Source organism: Temnothorax americanus, unplaced genomic scaffold (genome assembly GCF_048541705.1).
Source record: "Temnothorax americanus isolate GAGA-0224 unplaced genomic scaffold, ASM4854170v1 Scaffold7, whole genome shotgun sequence".
Lineage (NCBI taxonomy): Eukaryota > Metazoa > Arthropoda > Insecta > Hymenoptera > Formicidae > Temnothorax > Temnothorax americanus.
The window spans coordinates 3,964,103-3,988,411 of NW_027509792.1; the positions used below are offsets into that span (position 1 = coordinate 3,964,103).

The 24,309-nt window shown below is 38.9% G+C and overlaps 5 protein-coding genes, 1 long non-coding RNA gene and 1 pseudogene across 14 annotated transcripts; 4 read left to right on the top strand and 3 right to left on the bottom strand.

The window, feature by feature from the left end:
- The first annotated feature begins 3 nt into the window (after positions 1–3).
- On the top strand, positions 4–1,181 carry LOC143906368 (uncharacterized). Of its 2 annotated transcripts, none has more exons than XR_013259492.1 (3): positions 4–357; positions 526–709; positions 799–1,181. It is a non-coding gene; the product is annotated as an uncharacterized LOC143906368 (long non-coding RNA). The 2 variants fall into 2 exon arrangements; XR_013259493.1 differs by having other exon boundaries at positions 4–222.
- Positions 1,182–1,312: 131 nt separating this feature from the next.
- LOC143906363 (low molecular weight phosphotyrosine protein phosphatase 1-like) lies at positions 1,313–4,800 on the bottom strand. 3 transcript variants are annotated; one of them, XM_077422446.1, is made up of 5 exons: positions 4,463–4,795; positions 3,486–3,676; positions 3,208–3,369; positions 2,985–3,062; positions 1,313–2,798 (listed from the first exon to the last, which is right to left on the bottom strand). In XM_077422446.1, exons 1-5 carry the CDS (start codon positions 4,497–4,499, stop codon positions 2,772–2,774), a joined length of 495 nt encoding a protein of 164 aa, XP_077278572.1. In that variant the 5' UTR covers positions 4,500–4,795; the 3' UTR covers positions 1,313–2,771. The 3 variants fall into 3 exon arrangements, with proteins under 3 accessions (XP_077278572.1, XP_077278573.1, XP_077278571.1); XM_077422447.1 differs by lacking the exon at positions 1,313–2,798 and having other exon boundaries at positions 2,815–3,062; positions 4,473–4,800; XM_077422445.1 differs by lacking the exon at positions 1,313–2,798 and having other exon boundaries at positions 2,819–3,062; positions 4,463–4,796.
- A 1,873-nt stretch (positions 4,801–6,673) lies between these two features.
- LOC143906378 (5S ribosomal RNA) lies at positions 6,674–6,793 on the bottom strand (annotated as a pseudogene).
- A 342-nt stretch (positions 6,794–7,135) lies between these two features.
- Positions 7,136–8,080, top strand: Rps27 (ribosomal protein S27). The gene is made up of 2 exons (XM_077422448.1): positions 7,136–7,296; positions 7,751–8,080. The coding sequence occupies exon 2, from the start codon at positions 7,752–7,754 to the stop codon at positions 8,007–8,009; it is 258 nt and encodes an 85-aa protein (XP_077278574.1). The 5' UTR covers positions 7,136–7,296; position 7,751; the 3' UTR covers positions 8,010–8,080.
- Positions 8,081–8,729: 649 nt separating this feature from the next.
- Ap-1-2beta (adaptor protein complex 1/2, beta subunit) lies at positions 8,730–15,939 on the bottom strand. Of its 3 annotated transcripts, XM_077422397.1 has the most exons (12): positions 15,912–15,939; positions 15,064–15,176; positions 14,227–14,397; positions 12,801–12,827; positions 12,458–12,703; positions 12,007–12,267; positions 11,390–11,812; positions 10,546–11,233; positions 10,102–10,360; positions 9,643–9,994; positions 9,343–9,534; positions 8,730–9,040 (listed from the first exon to the last, which is right to left on the bottom strand). In XM_077422397.1, the coding sequence occupies exons 1-12, from the start codon at positions 15,931–15,933 to the stop codon at positions 8,966–8,968; spliced, it is 2,829 nt and encodes a 942-aa protein (XP_077278523.1). In that variant the 5' UTR covers positions 15,934–15,939; the 3' UTR covers positions 8,730–8,965. The 3 variants fall into 3 exon arrangements, with proteins under 3 accessions (XP_077278523.1, XP_077278525.1, XP_077278524.1); XM_077422399.1 differs by lacking the exon at positions 12,801–12,827 and having other exon boundaries at positions 15,912–15,936; XM_077422398.1 differs by lacking the exon at positions 15,912–15,939 and having other exon boundaries at positions 15,064–15,171.
- Positions 15,074–19,533, top strand: Snr1 (SWI/SNF related, matrix associated, actin dependent regulator of chromatin, subfamily b, member 1). 4 transcript variants are annotated; one of them, XM_077422429.1, is made up of 6 exons: positions 15,074–15,200; positions 17,197–17,665; positions 17,874–18,001; positions 18,071–18,383; positions 18,643–18,819; positions 18,908–19,533. In XM_077422429.1, the coding sequence occupies exons 2-6, from the start codon at positions 17,214–17,216 to the stop codon at positions 18,945–18,947; spliced, it is 1,110 nt and encodes a 369-aa protein (XP_077278555.1). In that variant the 5' UTR covers positions 15,074–15,200; positions 17,197–17,213; the 3' UTR covers positions 18,948–19,533. The 4 variants fall into 4 exon arrangements, with proteins under 4 accessions (XP_077278555.1, XP_077278554.1, XP_077278552.1 ...); XM_077422428.1 differs by lacking the exon at positions 15,074–15,200 and adding an exon at positions 16,422–16,858; XM_077422426.1 differs by lacking the exon at positions 15,074–15,200 and adding an exon at positions 16,422–16,827.
- A 1,075-nt stretch (positions 19,534–20,608) lies between these two features.
- On the top strand, positions 20,609–24,220 carry Sea (mitochondrial citrate transporter scheggia). Its single transcript, XM_077422430.1, has 4 exons — positions 20,609–21,189; positions 21,915–22,349; positions 22,932–23,152; positions 23,285–24,220. Exons 1-4 carry the CDS (start codon positions 21,036–21,038, stop codon positions 23,465–23,467), a joined length of 993 nt encoding a protein of 330 aa, XP_077278556.1. The 5' UTR covers positions 20,609–21,035; the 3' UTR covers positions 23,468–24,220.
- Positions 24,221–24,309: the final 89 nt, after the last annotated feature.

Consider the following 24,309-nt stretch of genomic DNA (forward strand, 5'->3'; position numbering starts at 1 on the left):
CCGGCTGTACCCTTCCTATTACTTACGGATTGCGGCATTTGCGGCGCACTTCACTCGATGCGAGAGGCTGCGAGAGGCTCGGACTCGACCCGCGACCGTGGGCTCGATTCTCGCGATTCGCGAAACCAGGTCTGCTGATTGCGAGCGCTACACTGTGCTACACGTGCTACACCCTTCTGTACTCGAACTGAAACGGACGCACACACGTGTAGCCGTCTAGACGTAATAAAATTTAGTAAACGCATATGTGTGCGTCTAACGTCTGTATGTATGCATGTACGTCTGTATGTGGTGATGGAGAAAAAAGAAAATAATGAAAAATCGCGGCGTCACACCTTCTGCACTCAACCGAGACAAGTATGCACGTGTGTACACGCATGTAATCACGGTTAATGTCACTTGTACGTATGCATGTGTGTGTGTGTGTGTGTGTGTGTGATAAGAGAATTGTGAGAGAAATAGAGAAAAAAAGAGATAAAATGAGGTCTGCTCCCCTTTCTGGATCGCATTGTTTTCTGTACTTAGGACGAAACGGACGAGATCGAATTCTTGCAAAACCAGGACGAGAGAAAAGCGGAAGGTGAAATGTCCAGAAAATTTGGTCGCGAGGGATTCTTCTTTCCGTACGTCTTATAAAATTTCCCCCCCTCACGAGAAGGAGCAGAGGAGAGATTCGGCTACGAAGGAGAAACCCGAGAAGCGCGCTAATGTATGCACCAATTATAAATTTAAATGACTTGTGCGCTACAATAATTTATTCGAATAATTTCAACAATTCCGGTATGTATATACATACAGACGGATCTCGTGCTAAGGAACGTGACTGTAAAGAGAAGCGTGGTGGGGAAAGATCATCCAACGATGCACCTCTGTGACGCTACGCGGCTAACTTCGCGACGTACGACACCACGCGGTGACGAATACCACGTGGAATTTTCCTCGTAACGGCAAAAGACGTCCGTGATCTATGATCCTCATAACATTGATTTTAGCTTGATCGAAAAATAATACAATCTATTATAATCGTTTTAAAACATTACTTGTATGGTAATTTTTTTCTTTGTGTATTGAGAAATGGGAAGAAGACGCTTATAATTTTTCAATGTTTTGATTATAATGATAATTTAACTAACATTGCATTTAATTTTTATACTGTACATAAAAATATATGTAATTGTGTGTATGACAAAAAATGTAAAATAAAAAAAACATTTTATATATATATTTTATATAATATATATATATATATATATATATATATATATATCGCGTATAAGATATTATATATACAATATATAATAATAATAGAGTAACAAGGTTTTCTTAATTATATTTTAATATAAAATCTGATAGCGCAGAAAACATTTTTTCTTTACTTGTTCTATTAGATCGTATTAAGATCGTCATCTACATATTTTTTAAACAAAACCATATTTTTCTTACATGAATCGATTTCGTTTAGTTTTTTATATACATATAATATATATAATATCGAATTGATGGCAAGAGATTTTTCTCAGCATTTTTATTTTGGGATGTGCGTGAACATTTCTGTATATATTCGATATAAGTATTCATTATTTCAGAATTCAAAGCACGCCGTATGCAAAACACCCCGGCTGCGTTGCTCTCACAGACTCAATGCTATTCGTTCGCGTTCCAATCCGTATCAATTTAATGCGCGCAATTACGTCCCGCAGCTTGCAATCGATCTTTCGCGAAGCGGCTCGAAACGAGCGCGATCGAATTTTGCGGGTATTACCTGGTAGGTATTACCGTCGATTTCACCAACTTTCTTTCGAATTAGATAACATCCATTAAATTCACGCTTAACGGCTCTTCAGACGTACAATTTTCCTGCTTCTGGGTAACATTTAACAGGATAATTGTACTAATTATCTCTGGAGCATTTCGTATCGGTAGAGAAACCTCTAATCTTTCTAATATTTTTTCCAATTTTTCGAGCTCGACAAACTGTTTCATTTCTCAGAGCAAGAAAAGTAGAACGCACACTTCTCTTTCTAAGATTTCATTAATTTCTTGTATATTTGAGAGTAATAAAAGCTTGATGAAATTGGCGTGCGAAGTTTGCTTTATCGTATTCCACATTTAACAAGAAAACATGTATTTCCCGAGTTTCGTTCTCTCCGCATCTCGTTCTGACGTCTCGCGAGGCTGTAGCGGCAAAGGTAGCGGAAGGAATTTACGCTCGAACTGACATTCACCATCGCGAGATGTTAATTAAATTTCTCTATTCGAAGGAACAAATTACGCAAAAGGTTTCATTTGCGGAACAAAATCTGCAAATGTAGCATTTTACGGCCTATTTCGAAGCGCGATACAGGGCACCGTGTATACTCGTACTGTAATTGCTTCGTCAAATTTTTACGCGCAATTGATTCGGAACAAAAAGACCCCTTCTTAAAGGCCATGTTTCTTGGCCTTTCTTAACAGCAAATTATTTTAATAAATCTCGAATTAAATTCCATTTTCTCAAAGAATCAAACTCTTTTAGAAAGGATATACATTTTATAATTTGCAAACAAAATTATAAACTAATGGGTCTGGAAAGGTAAATCGAAAAAAGTATCGTCTTGTCTTTACACGGTCGAATCTCGAGACGAAAGATCGCGTATATTATCGTTCAGTGAAATTGGATTTCAGAGAACAGTCAATGTCTTTTTCATTTAAAAATAAACTTTTTATTTTTGTAAATACTCTGCGGTAGACAAGCTGCTAGATAGATAAATTTAAAAAATTAAATTAAATTTTTATTGTAGTTTTTCGAGCGTATTATCCTGTAAATAAAACGTACTTGAGTTAGTTATAAAAATCTACAAAATTTGAAATAAGATACAGAAAGTGATCTCGAAACAAATCGCTAATAAAGTTTTCAGAGATAGGATTCGCAAAGATTAGGATAGTAAAGTGGTCTTTTAGAATTATATACAAATAATACTAGAAAGATGAAACGAGAAATACACCTTATTAATTTCCAAAAATGCGCGTGCGCTTCTCAGAGCCTGCTCAAATGCTTTCTCAAATCCAGCACTACCAGCATCCTGTCGGTAAGCAGAACCCACTGATTACGCATGATCAATTTTACATTAGAAAAATATACGATCTATTTTGTTAAATCCCCAAAAAATCCAAATCTTTTTTATTAAATTCTTCTACTTTTTGCAGGACATCTTGTGCGATACGTACAAAGATAGGATCTCTTATAATGACTATTCCAGCTGGATCGTATTTCCCAAGTAGCTCTATCTTTGCTCGGCTATCCTCTGGTTGCATCTCGTACAGCTCGTGGATATTATACTCGTCCATTCCGAATATCCAATCAAATTTGTAGAAATCGTTGGACGTGATCTAAAATTATCCCTAACAATTCAAGTTTCCGTATCACCGTGGAAAATATTTTGGTCCAGCAATCATGTAAAACTGATAGACAAACACAGGCGAGGGTCAAGAATTGTAATTCTTACTTGTCTCGCGATATGAGAGTAATCCGTAATTCCAGCCTTCCGAAGTGTGGACATCGCCCTGGGTTCAGGACCATTGCCTACGTGATACCCCAGAATAGCGGCGCTTTCGACCTCCCAAAGATCGGTCAAACCCATCTGTCGCACTTGATCCTGAAACACTGCTTCTGCCATAGGGGAGCGGCAGCTATTCCCTGCGCAAAAAAATCAGTTTAAAACGCGTTAATTTAAATTAAAATTTAATTAGATTATCGTTGAAATGTTTTGAAATGGACTCCAAAATTTCGCAAACTTATGTGAACAGCAACAGTGATATTTAACGCTTCGGAACTTCTTCCAGATTTAGTGCAAAATAACGCATTTCTCGCAAGCAATTTACACAAGTATTTTTCCTTGCAGCCTTTCTAATAATTCCAACGCAAAGCCGAGATTTAATGACATACAGACATAAATGATTTAAGTATATGAACGGCGCGATAACGCATTTATAAGTAACGCTTGGGATCAGTCCGTAACATGTGAAAATGTAAATAATAACTTTATGTATCATATTATACGAAGTGCTGACAAAAGTAACAATATTTTATACCGTTGATCTTATCTCTTAAAATTATTACTTTAACTGAGATTAAGCATGCAGACTACTGATATAGCGTTGTAAGAAAGGACAAGAGTGTTGCATTTAGCATTTACTTCAGTTTGACAAGTTATATATGCATTTATTTACGTAACTCTTAAAAATAGTAAACTAACCTCACGTGAAATAATTTAGAATCTCTCATTTACTAAAAAGATTATTTCAACACAAGTGTGTCACAATAGTAATTTTTACTTCAATTATATTTCTTTCCAGAAAAAGAGTTATTGAAATAATAATATTTAACTTCCTATACTTAACGTCTTATACTTTAAGAAAAGTGTGACAATTCAACAAATTCAGCTTTTTTAATTAAAAATAGATAAATTATATTATACAATACCCAAACAAACCATGAGGACTCTTCTCTTTCGCATCATATTGATTTCTTGCTAGTCGGTGAGACAATGGTAAAAGAAATCATACATTCCTAGCCCTATTCACTCTAACCATAACCCATAAACCATGTCCTTTCGTGTCCCACGAGTTTCTAATGGTCGTTTGTTCCGGAAAACAAATGATCGTCAGACAATCCCCCCCCTCCCTAAAAAAAGTTGTTATAGTAGGAAACATCAGGTAGAAATTTCAAAATCCTAGCTCATTTACTCTCGAAACGGCGAACAATCAAAATTTCGGTGGGACACGAAAGTGCATGGTTGGAGGATTAAAGGGGCGGAAAAAACGTTGTGAATAGGGCTAGTAATATATCTATTCTTGAGACAATGCATTGACATCTTTTAGATTTCAAATTACCAAATTGCAAGTTTATGATTGAAACAAAATGATAAACCTTTCATGAAAATCTATTTGCAAATTATATTTCAAGTGTGTGATTAGATAGAGAAGCTCAAGTCCTTCGTCAAATTCCAGAAACACAGACTCGCACATATGAGTGAATGACATTTTCAAAATATTAATTCCATGCTTTTTGCTGAAATATTAATGCAAAAATAAAAAGTAATAGATGACTTGGTTTCAAAATTAAATATGAAAAATTCTGGTTAACCTTTTATACATTAATTTTTTCAGTTAATATATCTAGTATTACTGTGTAAAAATATATAAAAAAAAGTATCTCGAAAAGAGAAGAAATGTATTATTATTATCGGTTACTATAATTGTGTTATATGTTATAACATATTTTGACACATACAAGACAATGCATTATAATCTATCTCTTGCGTAAATTTTTTTATTATGTATTTCTTATCTCTTTCTTATAAAATAATACCTGAGGGCGCAAATCATCATGTCCTACGACGGTGTATTAATAATAAAAAATATTTATTTCACTGCATTAAGTATAGAAATATTCTTTGGAAACGTTAAATATTTTACAGTAAATTCGACGTTAATTGACTACGTTTACACGGCCCGATTTACGCCAAAGTTATAACATTGATACTTTAGATTAGTCTTCGCATTAATTCGAATATTGGTCCAAAAATGCTGTTACGCTTGCTAAACATTGATCGTAGACTTTCTGAAATCCTACGCTATCGTGATCCTGTAAGAAGATCATGGGAACAGTTTAATATACATCTTTATTGTCTTTTTTTTTGGTTCTATGAATGCTAAAAAATTACATACGTAATATGGATCTCGTATTACGTCATTTCCACTTGGATCATAACTTCCTAGAAGCTGTACTTTTGCTCGGCAATTCTCTGGTCTATTCTTAGTCAAAAAGACCATGTTCTCCCGATCCATTCCAAATATCCAGTCATATCTGTTGAAATCAGCTTGCTTCATCTGTATATACGTAAATAAAAAAATATTTAAAAATATACAATAAATAATTTACATAATATAACAATTTGACGATTCTAAATAATTATTCATTCAATAATTCATTTAATTACAGCGAGAATCATCCTATTTCTTTCCTTTGTAAGAAGAATTTGATCATAAAACTATTTGACACGTAGAAAAGTCTGAAATTATTATTGCACAGGATTGCAATGATAAGCTCCTTAACATTTGCATCCGAAAACTGTTAAGATCTTACTTGGCGTGCTCTGTGGGAATAATCAGTGATCCCATTTGCCTTTAGCGTACTCAGGGCCCTATCGTCTGGGCGACGTCCTTTGTGAAATCCTATGATGGCAGCGCTGTCTACTTCCCACTGATCTTGCAAACCTCTCTTGTTCACCTCATTCTGGAATACAGCCTCCGCTATCGGCGATCGACAAATGTTGCCTGTAGGCACAAGGCTACATAAATAACTGCTAATTAACGACACACGTACAAATAGCTTATTGTTTTATTTTTATGTTTCCCCCCTAGAAAATATTTTTGCCCATATATTTATAAAATTAAAGTCCATAAAATATCTGTATTACCTATAACGGTATTATCTATAATACCTAAACAAATCATGAGTACTTTCTTCTTCTCTTCTGACATCTCGGCACACAAAATACAGTATGTGTTGTGGTTGTGGATCTTCGGAATGTCTTATGTCCTTTATATTTAATTGAAGATCTCCAAGTATGTTTCACATCCCATGTGTTGGCACTCGATCCTAGACTTATGGCAAAAAAAAAAAAAAATTGGATAACATCACGCGGTGTTCCCAAGCGGTCACCCATCCAAGTACTAACCGCGCTCAACGTTGCTTGACTTCAGTGATCGGACGAGAACTGGTATGTTGAAACGTGATATGGAAGTTACCCGATGACGTGAGTTATTCGGAGACGATTTAAGCAGTTTTAATTCGAAAGCTTTCGACATAATCGGTGATATAAACGTTGCCTTTACATCCTACGCAATAACATCCAAATGCGATAAAGACTATATTGAAACAAAAAATACATCATACATTAGTCTTCGCTTTGCGTTGGAAGCGCTTACGAGTTTGTCCAGCTTCCCTTGGGCGCGCGTATCAGCAAAACGAACCGCTTGCCGCTCGGTAGCAATCGAACGTGGTTGGCTCTTACTTTTAGAACCAATTAAATCAAGGGAGCGCCTGGAGTTTTTTCACCGGACCGGATATTTTCAACGATTCGCGCGCCGAAGGACAGTTGGCGACGCTGCCGAGGTGCCTGGGGTTTTAAGTGTTTCGCCTTACCGCAGCCTTACGTCGAACAATGTTCCTTTCCGTGCGTAACGTTGTCCCGTAAACACGTGGTTACGACTGTAATTATCGGATTTAACGCGAAATACTCTGCGAATCACGTAAGTATCCGCGCCGTTTCGTTCGCCGTCGCGCGAATTCCGCTTGGCCGCGACCCGCCGGCCTCGCCCGGCCCGGGAATCGAGTTATTCGCGCCCGCATATCGCATATCGTATGCGGCGTGCTGTCCGCGCTTCCTACCCCTTTGCGGTATCGCTATCGCCCATTACACAGTAGGCAAATTTTGTACGGTATCCACTTGTTAATTTAACGTTGAGGACTGTCGCATCCGTGTCGGTGAAACGTTCGACGAGCCGAGCTCGCGTTATTCGCGATCCTCGAGCTCTTGCGCGCGATCCCACTGTCACTGGTTACCCCACAAGATTGCACAATGTTGTGTATACATCTTGTATACTAATGGAAGAAATTGCACTTGTTTTATTGTTATTTTGACACGAGATATTTGCGAATCTGTTCCGAGCACGAGTTTTTTGACAACCGGACCTGTTATTGCAGAATGCCGCTGGCCAGAGATTTTCTCCATCCGAGTCCCATCGAGGAGAAGAGAAAACACAAGCTGAAGAGGCTCGTACAGAAGCCCAACAGTTATTTTATGGACGTCAAATGCCCGGGGTGCTACGCCATCAAAACAATCTTCTCACACGCCCAGAGGCCGGTAGAATGTGACGGCTGCCGTACGATACTTTGCACGCCGACAGGCGGGAAAGCACGATTAACTGAGGGATGCTCTTTTAGAAGAAAGGTCCAGTGTTAATTTTATGCGATAATGTATTCGAGATGCTTTTCTTTATATTCGATAAATAAACACAATCACATTACGTACTATATAGCGTTATTTCACTGTGAGATACAATCTACCTGTGTAACGTACAGGATACGTTGCAATAAATGTGGTCGATCTGCAGACATTTTTTTTAGGAACTTAAAAACTGATCCTTTATTATCGCAAGTTGAATTACTGCTATTTAATATTGATAAATTATTTTAAATAATAGTTATTTGAAATAGATGCAAAATTGTAGATCGTGTAAATATATATATATATATATATATATATATATATATGTATGCATATATATATATTCTCGAGTTTAAATTGGATTTCTCTTAAGACAAATCCAATTATATGTTTTAGAACATATATCCAGTTATATAAGATTTTAAAATATTTTATAACTGGATTTCATATATTTTTGAAATATAACGAATAAAAATATTTTTTAAGCCAAATTATATATATATATATATATATATATATATATATGCACACAATGGAACCAATTTAATGTTCTATAAAGTTTTTGCTGCGAACGTTTTAGCAAAATCGATAAAGACTATAATTAATTTTTATATTGATTTTTCCCAACTGTATGTTACGTCCTGCAGCCATGAAAATGTACCTAAGATATGTATGTAAAATATATATCTCTGACATACCAAATGTGAAAAAGGCGTATAAATAAGGATATAGACGTGATCATAAATTTTTATTTCCATACACGCCTATGATCGTTTTTATAATAAATTCGACAATCTGTAACAGAGATTCCTGTGTAGTACTGTGTTTCAAGATACTCTCGAGTCTCATGCGAATGTACATAGATAGCTTCTATAAATAAGCTGTTGCGCATGTGTTCGCGTATTTATGTCTTTTTTTTTTTTTAATTCGCATCTTATAGCATTATCCTAATTGACGGGAAAAGAGAAAACTTAAGAATGTAAAATCGCATTGTACGATTGAAATACTCCAGGGGCGACTTCTACGGATCGAGATTTCAGGGACAACTGCAACGAGAAAAGAAGAGACCAATTATGAAAAACGCGAAATTAACGATAAAATAAAATTTGAGATAAATGTATATAAGAAGTATAAAATATCCCATATAACATCCTTTTATGCAATTATTCTTCATAACTAGTGGCTGTTAGAAAAGGATGTATTCTAACTCAAGATAAAATATATATTATTGATCTATCAATTGATCTAAGATTGACTTAGAACTAAATACATTTCTTCTAAATAACCATTAATTTCAGAAACAATCGCGTTGGAAAGATTTAAACGTAATGCTCTGTGTTAAACGTACCGTGACATCGGGATTGCCTGGCTGAATTTTCAGCTCATTCAATACCCAGACATTGTTCGTCAACTTGAGAGACTGATAAAGCATATCCTGTCCTTCCACATTTCTCTTAGCGATCGTGAAGACATTATTCTGTTGCATTTTTTGCACCACTTGATCCGCGGTCAACATTACTCCGTTTAGCGTATACTGTACCTGCAAATGTGAGATATGTCCCTTGAAGATTTTTCTCCCCTCTATTAATGAGTCCCACAATAATTCATTTTTTTTTATAAATATAGAAAAAAAGTGAACGAGTGATACCTCATTCTGCGCAGGTATGTCTTTCCAGGTGGAAAGAAACACCCTCTTGTCCAATTGTCCGTCTTCCACAAAGTATACATTCATAGGCACGATACACGCGAAATAGAAAACGTCGATGTTGTTTTTGATAGCAACCTGCAGATTGCTCAAGGGCTCCATGCGTTGCACCGCACCGGTAGTGGACAGTATAATGTTCGTTTCTATACTCGATCCGGGACTCAGGGGAGCCGCCACTTGCAACGGGGCCGCTGGCGTCAAACCGAAGCTGTTCTTGTTGAGCTGTATCGCGAATCCTCCCATAGGTTGCATCGCCTTGTTCGTGAAGGTCATGTCCATGCTAATTTGTCCATTCCTATGACACATTTTGCGCGCTATAATTATTTGCAATCAAAGAGATGTATATCGCAAGACCTCTATATTCATTAATGTGTATCATATATATCGCTCTGTATTAATTACTTTCTCGAGAATGTGCCCCAGATATCAAAGCCTTTGCCCTTTTCGGCTGGTAACCAATTAACTTTGGGAGGTATGTAAGGCGTGGGACCTTGGTTGAAACCGAATATGTCGCCGAGGAGACCCGTGGTGCTCTGAGAAACGGCTGGTTGCGCGTTCGTGCTATCGTTGTTCAGGATTCCGTCGAGACCACCGCCTAAAAGATCCAATCCTATTCCCGTGGACGCTGGTGCAGGCGCTGGTGTGACCAACGCCGGGCCACCTGGAATGAAATAAGTGAATAAGTATAATTTTTTATCTGCGAAAAATATCGTATAAAAAAATAAGGACTAACGGCATGCTCGCAATTTTTGCAAAAACTGAAACATTCACGTATTATACTTTAATATTATTGTACATTTTAATTTTCTAATTTTAATTCTACTTTTAATTTAGGATTTTGCTCACCAATATCCATGCTAAGAAGGTCGCCGATTAAAGAGTCCTGAGCGGGTATGACCTGCGCATGGGGTTGTTGTGCAGTTGTGCGGGTGGAGTCCTCGTTTGAGTTACTTCTAGCGGGTAACGACTTTCTAGCACCAGCCGCTCTGCCTTCTACGAATGCCGTGGGTGGTTTGTGATACACGGACGCCAAGCTCGAGATATGGCAAATCAATTCGTCTAACAATGTCGGTTCCAGCAGATCCGTCTCCTCCGAGATTAGAGGCTTTTCCGCGAGCACTACCTCCTTAGCCGCTGCCGGATCGGTGCTGAGCAGCCGCCAGTAGATGAAACCGCGGTCTCGCAGATCAGGATTGTCGGAATCCTGCGTGGCCAGGCTGAGCACCTGCTGAACCAACTCCTGCGTATCCGTGGGCCTCTTGAGGAACAGTTTGACAATCGCGGTGAGCAACTGCAGCTGCACCTGCGTGTTCTCGTCGTGGAATCCTTCCAGGAAGCTCTCCAGCAACTCGTCAGCGTTGTCGATACGCTCCGCGTATTCTCCGATGATCCATATCATAGAGGCACGCGCCTCAGGCTCATCGAGCGTGTCAAGATTTTCGCACAGAGTCGAAATTATGCTTTCGTATTTATTGGGATACTTGCGGAAGATATCTTTTATTACTACAATCGCTTCTTGAACAACGTAATTCACCTGAGGAAAATTAAAGATATCGATTAATCAATAATCAATTAATTTTGAAATATTAAATTTTGATATAGTATTTGAGAAATATGAAATTATGTTAAAGATATACCCTAAAATTTGCTGTTCTATTTTAGGTCTCGTAATATCTTTTAATTTAATTACTTTCGTTTGTATCAGGTCCAGTAACGTGGAGACGCAACGCTCCGCGGATGGCTCGACTTTTATGGCGCAGCGACCTATGGCTCTCACAGCTTTCCTAACGAAATCCACGTCGACTTCGGTGGCGTACTCCTTCAGCTCCGACAGGACTTGCGCGATGTTGGCCTGCGACGCTAAACGAATCATAATGTCCAGCTTCTCCAATTTTACGTAAATGGGATCGTTGTACTTGACGAAGAATACTTTCATCTCGTGTTTCAGAATATCTGGTCGCTTTTGCACAATGAGATTGATATTTCTCAATGCGACGTACTGAACTTCCGGTTCGGAGCTCAATAACGTGACGAGAGGAGGCGCCAATTTCTTCGTAAGTGTGGCAACAAAATCCGACTCGGACTGCAGCATCTCCATCAATTTCATTAATACCTAAAATGTCAATGTACATCCGATTAATATAAAATTATCTTTCTGTTAGCGAAGACTTGAAGATAAATTTAAATAAGAGAAGAGAGAGAAATCGATGAGCCCGCATAGAAGTTACATAGTAGAACATTTGATAAATTGTATGAGATAGGGCTAATCGCATTCTTCTTCCGAACCCGTTATTTATCTGCATTTACTTTGACAGCAGAAAGCACGACTGCAGCGTTAGCGTGCGCCAGGCGCGGAGTGATCCGTTCGCAGATGCTTTGTGCCTCGCGATCGTCTCTGGGCGGATAATTCGCCAGTGAATCCAGGATGAAAACTTGGCCCCATTCCGTACACTCGTTGAGCGCCGTAAGCAGCTTGTTTATGGTCTGCGAGTTCATTTCAACCAACGGTTGACCGCTCGGACTGGCCTCGTTGATCTCGGACAGAGCAGCTACCGCATTTGCGACAACCTAATAACACACGGCATGTATTATCTGCAGTGTTGTTATCTTCGGGTAAATTAAAATCTTTTTCGTTTAATACCGCTTCTAACAATATTTTATCAAATATCTGTATAAATGGTATAAGATCTTAAAACGTTTGTTATATTATTTCAGTTACATCAAGCTCTGTGACATAAGAGAGGATAGCTTTACGTACCATTGGATTGCTGTCGGACAAAAGATCCTTCAACTGATCCAGGAATCCCTGGTCCTCGACCAAGGCTGCATTAATGTCATAAAGTTTGGCGACGCACACGGCTGCGGTCTTGCGTACATACGGGTCCTCGTCCTTCAGGCACTTGCGCAGCGGCTCGCACAGATACTCGGTTATCTTGTCGACACGTATGCAGCCCATCGTGCGAACTGCTAGCGCGCGTATCAGCGGATTCGGGTCTTCGCAGTCCTGCGCAAAAATCGGGCAAGCCAGGGATTCAAGTCTAGTCACAGTAGTGGCTATCTATCTCAACCCACTTTAACAAAGTAGAAAGTAGCATTGGTACCTTTGTCATCGGAGATGTCGCTAGCTCCTTTTGCGTGTCAGAACGAAAAAGGTCAAATTGGTCACCGTCACCATTTTTCATTAAGTGTTAAATACTATACTTATCAGCCATTTAAAGTAGCGTGTAATCGAGAACTGGTCATTTTTTAAAGAGCACGAGGTATTATTCTTCGTTAGTTCTTTCTCTCTTTCTTTACAATCGTAGCGGCATAACTTTGCGAATAGAAAATTAAGAATTGTGTTGCACCAATATTAGCGCCATGCAAATAGAGATAAACGGTATATCATCTAACATATATTATTGTATATATATATATATATATATATATATATATATATATACACACATATATAGAAAAGTATATATTTACAAATATTTATGTTAATCGCATTATTAAGATATTATTTGTAACGCGAATTACATTCATTAGATACACTGAAATTTTGAGTATGATACAAATTGCGTGCAATTAGTAAATATTATCTTTATACAAGCATCGATTAGTGATGCAGTCGTACTATAAATTAAACATGGAATCACAATTTTTTCATGCTGCTGCACATTAGAAATTTACGAGTAAAAGATTAATGTTCGAATCTATCATTCCTCGATTCAAAACTCGTATCACAACTGCAATATATATATAAGAATTAATTTAATATATTTATATTATAAAAAAAACACAGCATCAGTGAAGAATGTACATTTTTGTTTCAAGCGTTTCGCATGTATAGATAAAAAATTGCGTGATCTCTCAAAATAACATGCTCAATTCCGGAAGAAACAAGATGTATGTATCGGTGCATTAGCGTGAAAAGAATAACGAGATTTTAAATCACTATTGATTCATCAATCATTTGGTAAATTAATCATGTATTATGGACGTACATATTAATATAATAGTCTGCCTAACGGAGTACATTCTGGAATTTGGTCCCATAACGTGACATCATGAAAAAGTGGGAAAAAGATTTATCGCGTATTACGTTATTCATCGTCCAGAAAGTAATTTATTAGTCTTTTTGTTATTAAAATTAATTATTGGGACAACCAAAATCCAGACCCGTGCCCTTTGAAAAACAAACAATTCGATCGTAATGAACGGAAAAGTTACATTCCGTCCCATAACGCAGACAGCTCTGTGCAAGCTGTAATTTGCAAAGCACAGTCTGTATACAGTGCGAGGCACGCTGTAAAATGTAACACAACGAGGATGATATCCGTTAAAGAAGATTATATTTACAATTCCAACGGCCGTCATTGGGAATACATAACGGCGAACGATTCTCTAGTTTGCCTCTCGTTAGAGACAGACTCTGAACATCATCCAAGTGTTATTAAGAAATATGTAAGAGGGGGTAAAGGTGCGTTATATATAGTAAAATCGTGATGGCGAATTGAATGACGAGTTTCTAAGCTACGTTACCTTGACGAACGTGTTGACCGCCATAATGGCCATGTCCGGTTGGCTCTTGGCGTAGTTCATCAGGTACAGGTACACCAGCTTTTTCAGTTCCAGATTGTCGGTCTGCATGCAGTTCACCACATCGGGAAACAACGCAGACACGTCTTTCCCTACTGTCATGGAAGCAATTACCTGGACAGACAGTCAACAATACACCTGTGTTATTACAATGCAACTATAATGTTATTAACGGGTACAGATCTATCATTTTCATTTATTAAAATCAATTAATCTTGTCCTTGATATCATTTTCTAAGAAAAGGCATTTGACGTCTATGTAATTGCTATCATACGTTACTACATTATATATTTATTATTCACACATAATTTTGGTTCCATACGTGATACACTTTACTAAAAGAAGCACAGCGATACAATCAGAGACAAGTACATTTTGCTAGACTACGTGCATCAGCATTACTTTCTTAATTCTTGTTTTTTAATTAAGATACATCGAATATGCTTCTCATCATATCTACCATATACGTGACACACGTTCTCAATATATTAATAAATTCAAGGATAATCAAGGGATTATTAAAACCTAAAAGAGTATTATACATACAAGAAGTATTCTTGTAGAAAGAAATTATTGAAATTATAAAATTCAAGTCTCCTTGTCTTAGATTTTGCAACTTACCTAAATAATATCCAAATTACCTTCTGTTTCAAGTATTCTGCATGAAAATGCTTACTATTCGCATCATATTAAAGTATTACTAGCAAGACCAAAGTTATCACTCGTCATAAAAGCTAGAAATACTAAAAGGTATACGATAACGGATCTATTTTATTTACCTTTTTCACAGCTTCCTTCTTCTTCTCTTTCTTCTCATTGTTCAGCTCCGACTTGAGCTCAAATATCTCTCCCTTCTTCGTGGTGGTAAAATACTTTGAATCCGTCATCTTGTCTGCGGTAGCGCATGTAACAAAACGTAAGTAAGTCAATATAAATTTACAATCGCTACACACACACGCACAAAGAAATATGAAATCTCTAATGTCACTTATATGAATATGTATAGAACTATCGTTACTCTTATCTACTTTCCATCAATTTAACTATCTTCTTCACAAAAATAATCGGAGTAATCATCTGATCTCTAAGCGCATAACAATACCTTATGTTAGCTTTTTCATAATAAAACGAATAATCGTTAATGTTATACAAATATCGTTTTATAAAACTGAATTTACCTCAAGACGTAACTACAATCTAATTACATCAAACTGATATTAAGGTCAAAGTTGTGAACTGTGGCGCAATGGAAGTTCCAAAATTTTCGACAGCCGAGAAACTCGCGGAGGAGCGGCAACAGACTTCCGCACACTGGAAAGAGAGAGAGAGAGAGAGAAAGAGACACGTCTGCAGCAAAATTAAATAAGATTTCGCTGTATAGCGAACCCGGGATTGGATCAATGTCCAGAATCTATAGTGCCGTAGCGCTAACTCCCCCGCCGAAGCGAATTCGAGCTGTCATTTAAACGCGGAGCTGGCCGAGGCTGGGACCTGGGGGAGACGCCTCGTCGATAGATAATCTCGCGGGGGGCGCGAGGCGAGATAAGCGACGGCATGGCGCTCTCGCGGGACAATTTGATTGTCACAATTAAAGAGCGGAGTAAAAAAGCGTTTAGAAACACATTACGTAGAATCTCGAACGGTTGCATCTGGAGCGTGGCCGCCGCAACTGCTCGCGCCGTGCCTCATTAAATTACCTGTCTATTTAACAGTGACCGACGGCTGCGGCGGCGGCGGCGGGGAGAAGGGGCGAGTAGGGTCGAACGATTTTATCAGCGAACCGAGGACGGGAGAGACGTCGTCCGCCCCCCGGGGAACCTTGGGGCCTCTGTTGTGCGTGCGTGACGTGTGATGCACCGGGGCACCTTGCGACACTTCGCTGCCGCTTGTGCCGCTGACACGGCTATCGGGCCACGCAGGCCTCGCGCACATGTAGGGGATAGGTTGACGGGCCTCTCCGTACTCCACTACTCCGTACTCCGTTTTCCAGTTATCGATAAGCGGCTCGCCCCCGATTGGCCCCCGTGGAATGCGCGTGTGCGCTCGGCGTTAGGTCCGTTATTTCTAAATCCCTACGAATCTCTCGCTCGCTTTCTCTCTTTTTCTCGGTCGATGCATTTTCCGTATATTTTTTCTTTCCTTTATTTTTCCTCTTCCCTTTTTGATATCCAATCCATGCCGTTTACTTCATTTCAAGCGGAAAAACCTCAAGAAGAATAGACCTGTACATACGTGATGTTCGAACTTGATCGGCGCGCGCACGTCGCTATGGCTTCCTCGATCACTTGCGAGTTCGCCTTTAGGTCCGTCCAACGAATCGCAAATCGCAACAGATGATTTCGGCACCGGATTCCCCTCTCCCGGCATTCGTTGATCTACGATAAGAAAAATATAATTAAACTTGATATCCGCCAGCGGAGCGGATGCCGTGCGTCTAGTCTGTTTTCAGGGAAACTGAGGGAAACGTAAACAAACGTGGGCGGAGAGGAGAGGAGAGTTTACGAGAGCTTAAACGCGAGTGGATGAATTATCCCTGTTGCCAGGTGCGATAAAGAGGGTCCGAGATCCCCGGGAGTATATTCACTATTCACTACAAAAACGCTCGCGGCGTTTTCGACGCTGTCCATTTTATACCGATTAAATGAATATTTGATCGTTGCGTTAATTTTTATAAATTCGTCGCGTCGCGCACGTTCAAATTAAGAGGAAAATAGAACCTGGATAAACCTGCTGAATAATATTAGCCTCCGGTGAGAGCTCCGTTGTGTGTTTTGTAAAGCTAGCGATACCTTGTATCAAATGTATTTTTTTTTTGTATTCTCTGATCTGTCTACATAATAGTGTCCCAAACGTACGTAATCGTCCCACATTCTTATCGATACTCGCGTTGACCTGTGTTTTACTGATTGCAGCAAAAGTAGCCTCTAAAATGGCGTTACGCACCTACGGAGACAAGCCCATAAGTTTCCAAGTGGAGGAAAATGGGGAGTACTACTGCATCGGGTCGGAGGTCGGCAATTACCTGCGCCTCTTTCGCGGGTCTCTGTACAAGAGGTATCCCGGCATGTTCAGGAGATCCATAACCAACGACGAACGCAAGAAATTAGTGGAGCTCGGGCTGAGTCAGCACGTTCTCGCATCTAGTGTTTCACTGTTGAGAGCCAGCGAGGTGGAGGATATTATCGAGGGCAATGACGACAAATACAAAGCCGTGTCTGTGCACTCGACCGAACCGCCGGCGCCTAGAGAGGGTAAATCCAAGAAATCGATGGCGTGGGTACCCAGTCTACCAAACAGTTCGCATCTGGATGCGGTTCCTCAAGCTACGCCAATAAATCGCAACAGAGTGCACAATAAAAAAGTTAGGACGTTTCCATTATGGTGAGCGAGAAAGTACAGCCAAATTCTACGTACGTTCTATCGTAGGTCCGTTTTCTATTGCTAAACTGGCTGCACTAGTTCAAAGTTTATTTTTTTCCTTCCCATGTGAAATAAGAAAGATAAACTCTGAACTCTAGCGTAACCAGTTCAGCAATAGAAAACAGACCCCTATAATAAAAATATAACTCTTATTTTATTTCCAATATAGTTTCGACGATACAGATCCATCGGCAAACTTGGAGAATGCGGCGCAACAGGAAATGCTGGTCCCGATACGTTTAGATATGGAAATCGAAGGCCAGAAATTAAGGGACACTTTTACTTGGAATAAAAATGGTATGTATTCTTGTATCCGATGACGATTAATTTTTACAAATTGTAACGGTATATCTGTTTGTTTCGCAGAAAGTCTCATAACACCCGAACAATTTGCCGAAGTGCTCTGCGACGATTTAGACTTAAATCCATTAACCTTTGTTCCTGCAATCGCGCAGGCGATAAGGCAGCAAATAGAAGCGTTCCCTCAGGAAACAATTCTGGAAGACCAATGCGATCAGAGAGTTATAATTAAATTAAATATACACGTGGGCAATACCTCTCTAGTAGATCAGGTAGAATGGGATATGTCTGAAAAGGAGAATAATCCAGAGAAGTTTGCGATGAAGCTTTGCGCGGAGCTTGGCCTTGGTGGAGAATTCGTCACCGCTATCGCTTACAGGTGAAACAATGAATCTTTACGTACTCTGTGACCACGTAATTGTGCCACCGTTTTGTGTAAAATGATAGTTTTATTACCGAAATTCTTAGAAAAAGATTTTTCACAAAAATTAGCCAAGTTAAAAGCTATTTTGAATACTCAAATATTGTGAGCATATAATAATAAATTGTATACTAACTTTATTATCAAAACTAAAATTTGTTATATACCCAGTTGACATTGATTGTTACTCAAGTAATACCGTTATATTTATTCGCAGTGTACGCGGGCAATTATCGTGGCATCAAAGAACGTACGCATTTTCTGAAGCACCTCTACCAACCGTAGAAGTTCCCTTTAGACCTCCGTCAGAGGCCGATCAGTGGGCACCATTTTTAGAAACCTTGACAGACGCAGAGATGGAAAAAAAGATACGCGATCAAGATCGAAATACTCGGTAAGAAGTGAATTTGGCAGCGGTATACGTAAACTTTATTGTAATAAATGCGCTTGATTGTGATCATTCGTTTTCTTCTTTCTTTCAGACGTATGCGACGTTTAGCAAACACGACGCCTGGCTGGTAGAAAAAGTACATCTCGAAAGAAAACTCCATACCATCTACACTTTTCAACCAGTACCATCCTAATTTTTAGTATGCCCTGATATTTGTAAGATTTATAAGTAACGATATAATTTTTATTAAGATACCATCGTAGAGTACGAAATATGCGGAAGTAACTATTTGTAAAAATAACGGATACATGGTTGCATTTATTAAAAAAAAAAAGAATAACTACATAATCAGTCATCATTGTTTATGAAATGTTCTTATATACAAGATATTCCAGAGATCTAACGAGTCATTTTTCAATTTAGAGTCTACTTTTTTTCCATTTTTATATATTTAAAAAATCTTGCTAATCTAATTTTTTTATTATACGTGACAGTCAATTTGTATCATTGTGTGATGAATAACTGGTGTCTCTTTATATCGTACGATGCATGGTACGGTCTACAACGCAGTTATTGATACGTACATATCGCGTAACACTTCAATCGGGGTTTGATAACAGCTGACTGTGGAACGCAATCTTATGTAATAGTAAAAAAATACGATTCGTTTCATATGTGAAAATTATATATTATATGAAATATATCTTGAATATTTTATTTGAAACATGTCGTATATTACAAAATTAACTACAGTGCTGCAATTATCTGTTTTAGTCGGCTGCAATCGTACGACGAGATAACAGATCACGCGATTGTATGTCATTTATGATAAACGATCGTCGCAAAGCACGTGTTCGGCAATTATCTAACATTTCGGCATCTCATTAATCATGCGGGTCAACATCTTTGTTGCACTTGGTTGTACCAACATTTACATCCGTCTGAATGGATTAAATGGAGAAAACTTGAGTGTGTGAAAGAAAAGACTGTTACACCTTTCGAGATTTATGAGCGACCTTCGACGAATGAATCGGAATGTAGATTAGTTGTTCTACTTAACTTAGCTACGATATCTGTTTACCGCTCGTGTAATACGACGCTCTACGTTCTGAAGAATGAATTTAGAAGGAGGTAATCGATTTTTTCCGTGACGAAGCACTCCTGTATTTAGCCCTGGACTATGGACTGACCGATAGGACCGCGACAGATTCGACCGGTGCCCTCGCCAAGACATTTTCTGCGGCCCAATCTCAATTTTTACTTGCTTTTTTGTTTTCAAAATATAATTTAACACGTCCACACACACACACACACACACACACACACGTGACTTTTTTATCTACACACGTATTTGTACACATAAACTCTCAATTGCAGAACAAGTTTTAGCAATTGTTTTGAACGCTGATGGTTCTGACAATAGCTATCGACGAACGATCTCTTTTTCTACATTCTCAAGTCCTTGTTACAGTCCTGCAATGATCTACATATGTACATCTGATTTTTATTTAAAGAATATTCCAAGTCGCCACGATTCCTCGCAAGCTTGAAACTTTTACTCGGAATATTTTTTAAATCCAAACTTTCGGAGATAATTATCGATTTTTTCAAAGATATATATGTACAATACATGATATTGCGAATATTCCAATACATTCAACCCTTAGTAAACGCTCGTGGAAAATCCGTAAAGACGTACTGGTGAACACATATATCCGAGGTCTGTTACCTTCCTCTATATTTTTCATATTTTTCCGAATTTTCTTTTTAAAACATAAATATTTATGCTTCATAATCATAAATATTTGCTTTATTCTATTTTAAGCGCAGAGAGAAAGAAAAAGAGAAAGCGGATAACAGAGAGAAAGAAGAGAGTGCGAGCAAGCGCAATTAATTCAACAGATCCCTTCAGTCACCGGTGACCCATCCTGCATGTGTGTGTGCGCGGATCCATGATACACCCATGCGTAACGAGGCAGGGCAAGGCGAGGCAAGGCAAGGAAAGGTGAAGCAACCACGTCAAATGAGGCGACGTAGTTACGCCGATCGCGGAAGGGGGAAAATATGGGGGAAGCCGATGCGTTACGCGCTCATCGGGACGCACGCATGAGTGTCAAAATCCGCTGGTGTCAGTCCAGCCTCGGCGGTAGTCCAGCGGCGGGCGGCAGCGCGTGGAGCACGAGTTTACGTCAGTTTACGAGTCCTTGGTGCGACCGAGCATGGATCTGACGAGGCAGCAACAGCAGCGGCGATCGCTGGCGAGCGCGTGCCACGGCCCGTTGCCGTTTCCACGCAGGCCGTGGATGAGCGAGACCGGCGTCGCCGCCGCCGCCGCCGCCTCCGGCAACCTGGGCCTCAAAGGGGTCATAGCCGGTACGTTTACTCCTTCACTCCTTCTCGTTTCGTCCTCGTCTTTCTCTCCTCCGAGGAGGGAACGGGAGAGCGTTCTCTCGCTCTCGCTCGCGCGATTGCCCGTGACCCGCCGACCTTTGACACCTGTCTGGGTGCCCACGTCACGCGGAAACGTGCACGGAGAGCCTCCTTTTTCTTTCTTTTTTTTTCTTTGGACTCTTCGGAGTCAGTGCACTCTGGCAAATCGTACGATAACACGCGGGATCGCGCGATCGCGATCTCGCGCGATTGCGTGCGTACGTATATGTGGATACGTATCCTCGCAAGGTCATCGAATAATTTATCTAAATTTCCATAGTAATGGAGACGCGACAACTCCGCGTAAAACGATTTAACGAGCTGACGACTGTGGACTGTGGACGCATCAAATAAAATTTAATTAATAAAGGAAAGATACATTATTTAAATTTTTTTTTTTTAGTTTTACTAGTAAGATTAATTAGAAGATAAAGATGCAAAATTACGTTGCAATGTAATCGTATATTTTTATACTATTTCTTGCACATTTTGAAATTGTACGATCTTTTACTTGTACTTTTGAATGGCACTTCAATTCTTTGGACCACTTAAAGTCAGTCTCTTCCTCAACAAGACCTCGTTAATAACGCCAATTAACGCATGCACGTATATACACGTACCATTTTCGCGTTTATAAATAAGAATTGGAAATACAATTGCTTTTCCAGGTGGTATTACCGGAGGGATAGAAATTTGCATCACGTATCCGACCGAATACGTCAAAACGCAGCTGCAGCTGGATGGAAAAGCTGGCGCTGGAAAAGAATATACGGGAATAGCCGACTGCGTCACCAAGACCGTCAAGACTCGCGGATTCCTCGGCTTGTACAGAGGCCTGTCCGTCCTGGTTTACGGCTCTATACCGAAGTCGGCGGTGCGATTTGGCGCTTTTGAATCGGTGAAAAACCAGTTGGTGGACGCGGACGGAAAGCTCAATCCGCAAAGGCGGCTCCTCGCCGGTCTCTGCGCCGGTGTGTGCGAGGCTATTTTCGCGGTTACCCCGATGGAAACGGTTAAAGTGAAATTCATCAACGATCAACGTTCGGCGAATCCAAGATTCAAAGGATTTTTCCACGGCGTACGCGTGATTGTGAAGGAACACGGTAAGAAAGAAGATTCAAGTACCAATTTCTCAAGCTTAAAAAATATATACGTACATATTATATATCTAAATTTTATTTCTTATTAATTTTCATATGTTTGTCAATTGAAAGTGGAACACATTTGAATTGCAATCGAATTGTAACAGAAAGAAAAGAGAATTATTATAAAATTATATAGTAAATTTAAATAAGTACAATTTTTAACTGTGGAATCCAGTTCAGAGACATGACTCGTTTAACTGGGTCAGATTGCAACGCGAGCTTGTATAGTCGGTCGGTTTAGTATGTTATGAAATAATCTTGAATTTTCGTCTCCACGTTAAATGATAATCGTACAAAGATATCGTATAAAAAAGTTAAAAGAACGTATAAAATTAATACATTAAGTTATATTGGAAATTTGGTTCTCAAATTTTGCGTAATGTACAATAGACAACGACATTTATATACATAAAAATATATTTGTCTTAAAATAATTTTATTTGCCAAAATTATTTTTAATGTTAATGTAACGCAGTTACGTTTATAGTGTGAAACGTAATATTGACGATATAGTACATGCGAGTTTTTTTTTGTATGTAGGCTTTAAAGGAGTATACCAAGGAGTAGTGCCCACAATCTTGAAGCAAGGATCCAATCAAGCCATCCGTTTCTTCGTGATGGAAACTTTAAAAGACTGGTACAAAGGAGGCGACAATACTAAAAGTGTTCCTAAGATGGTCGTCGGTGCGTTTGGTGCGGTTGCTGGCGCAGCATCAGTTTTTGGAAACACGCCTATTGATGTCATAAAAACTAGGATGCAGGTATGCGTATAACGCGTTTCGCGTGTATTTACACTTTATATTTATATTGAAAATTGCTACTCCGTCAATTGATGATCCACGCTCATCGTAATGCCATTAAACTTTATTGTTCTGAATTTGTTTTGTATTTAGGGATTGGAAGCTTCGAAGTACAAGAGCAGCGTGGACTGCGCGATCCAAGTGTGGAAGAAAGAGGGTCCAACGGCATTTTACAAGGGAACCATTCCGCGATTGGGCCGAGTATGCTTAGACGTTGCCATAACATTCATGATATATGATTCCTTCATGGAACTTTTTAACAAAGTATGGCCTTAGGTCTGTCGCATTTTGTACATACGTATACACGATACATTCTCTCAGATTTTACAAATATTGCTTTTACGTTGACGTATTTTTCTACAACCGTATTTGTACAACGTATTTTTTAGAGTTTATTTATATTCTTATTTAAGATGTATGTGATGAGAGAAACATTATTCAATGGCGATGCTTATAACAGACATGTGTATGTATATCGAAAATCATAATGGGGCAAACGTGTCGCGAGTGCATCTCTTTGACACAGATCGTTTTTACGAGAAAAAGATGTGAGCTTTCATTTTGCGCGGTATAATTGTGTGATATTACTACCTCCGGCTCTAGTTGCATTTATATGATGTGCGATACACAAAAATCATATTAACTGCAGAAACGTTGCGTTTGGTTGAATGTGTGTGTCGTGAAATAATTCGTTTAGCATTATAGAATCTAACATTCTGCAACGACGTTACATTCCTGCAATCTCAGTCCAAGTACGAAGATACGAGAGTGTCGTTTTTATAAACTCGTTAAAGTGCGAGAAAATAGTCGGTGTGTAATAGATATATAAGCCACAACGTACATAGATGACAATACATAGATATATTTATGTACAATTGTGTACAGAAAGTTGTGTAGCACTAATTGATAGAACACAAGGAAAGCTCTCCAACGATTTTAATTTTGAATAATTTCTCGAGCCTGAGAACTACATCGATGTTGCAGAAGTAAATATAGAAGGATGTATGTTAATAAAAAAGATATGCAAGATTTTGTATTTAGTTTTCTTTAACATGCAATCTTCCGTTCAACAGAATATGAAAATAGCACTTCGAATTTTTATTTAGCAGCCTAGTTTC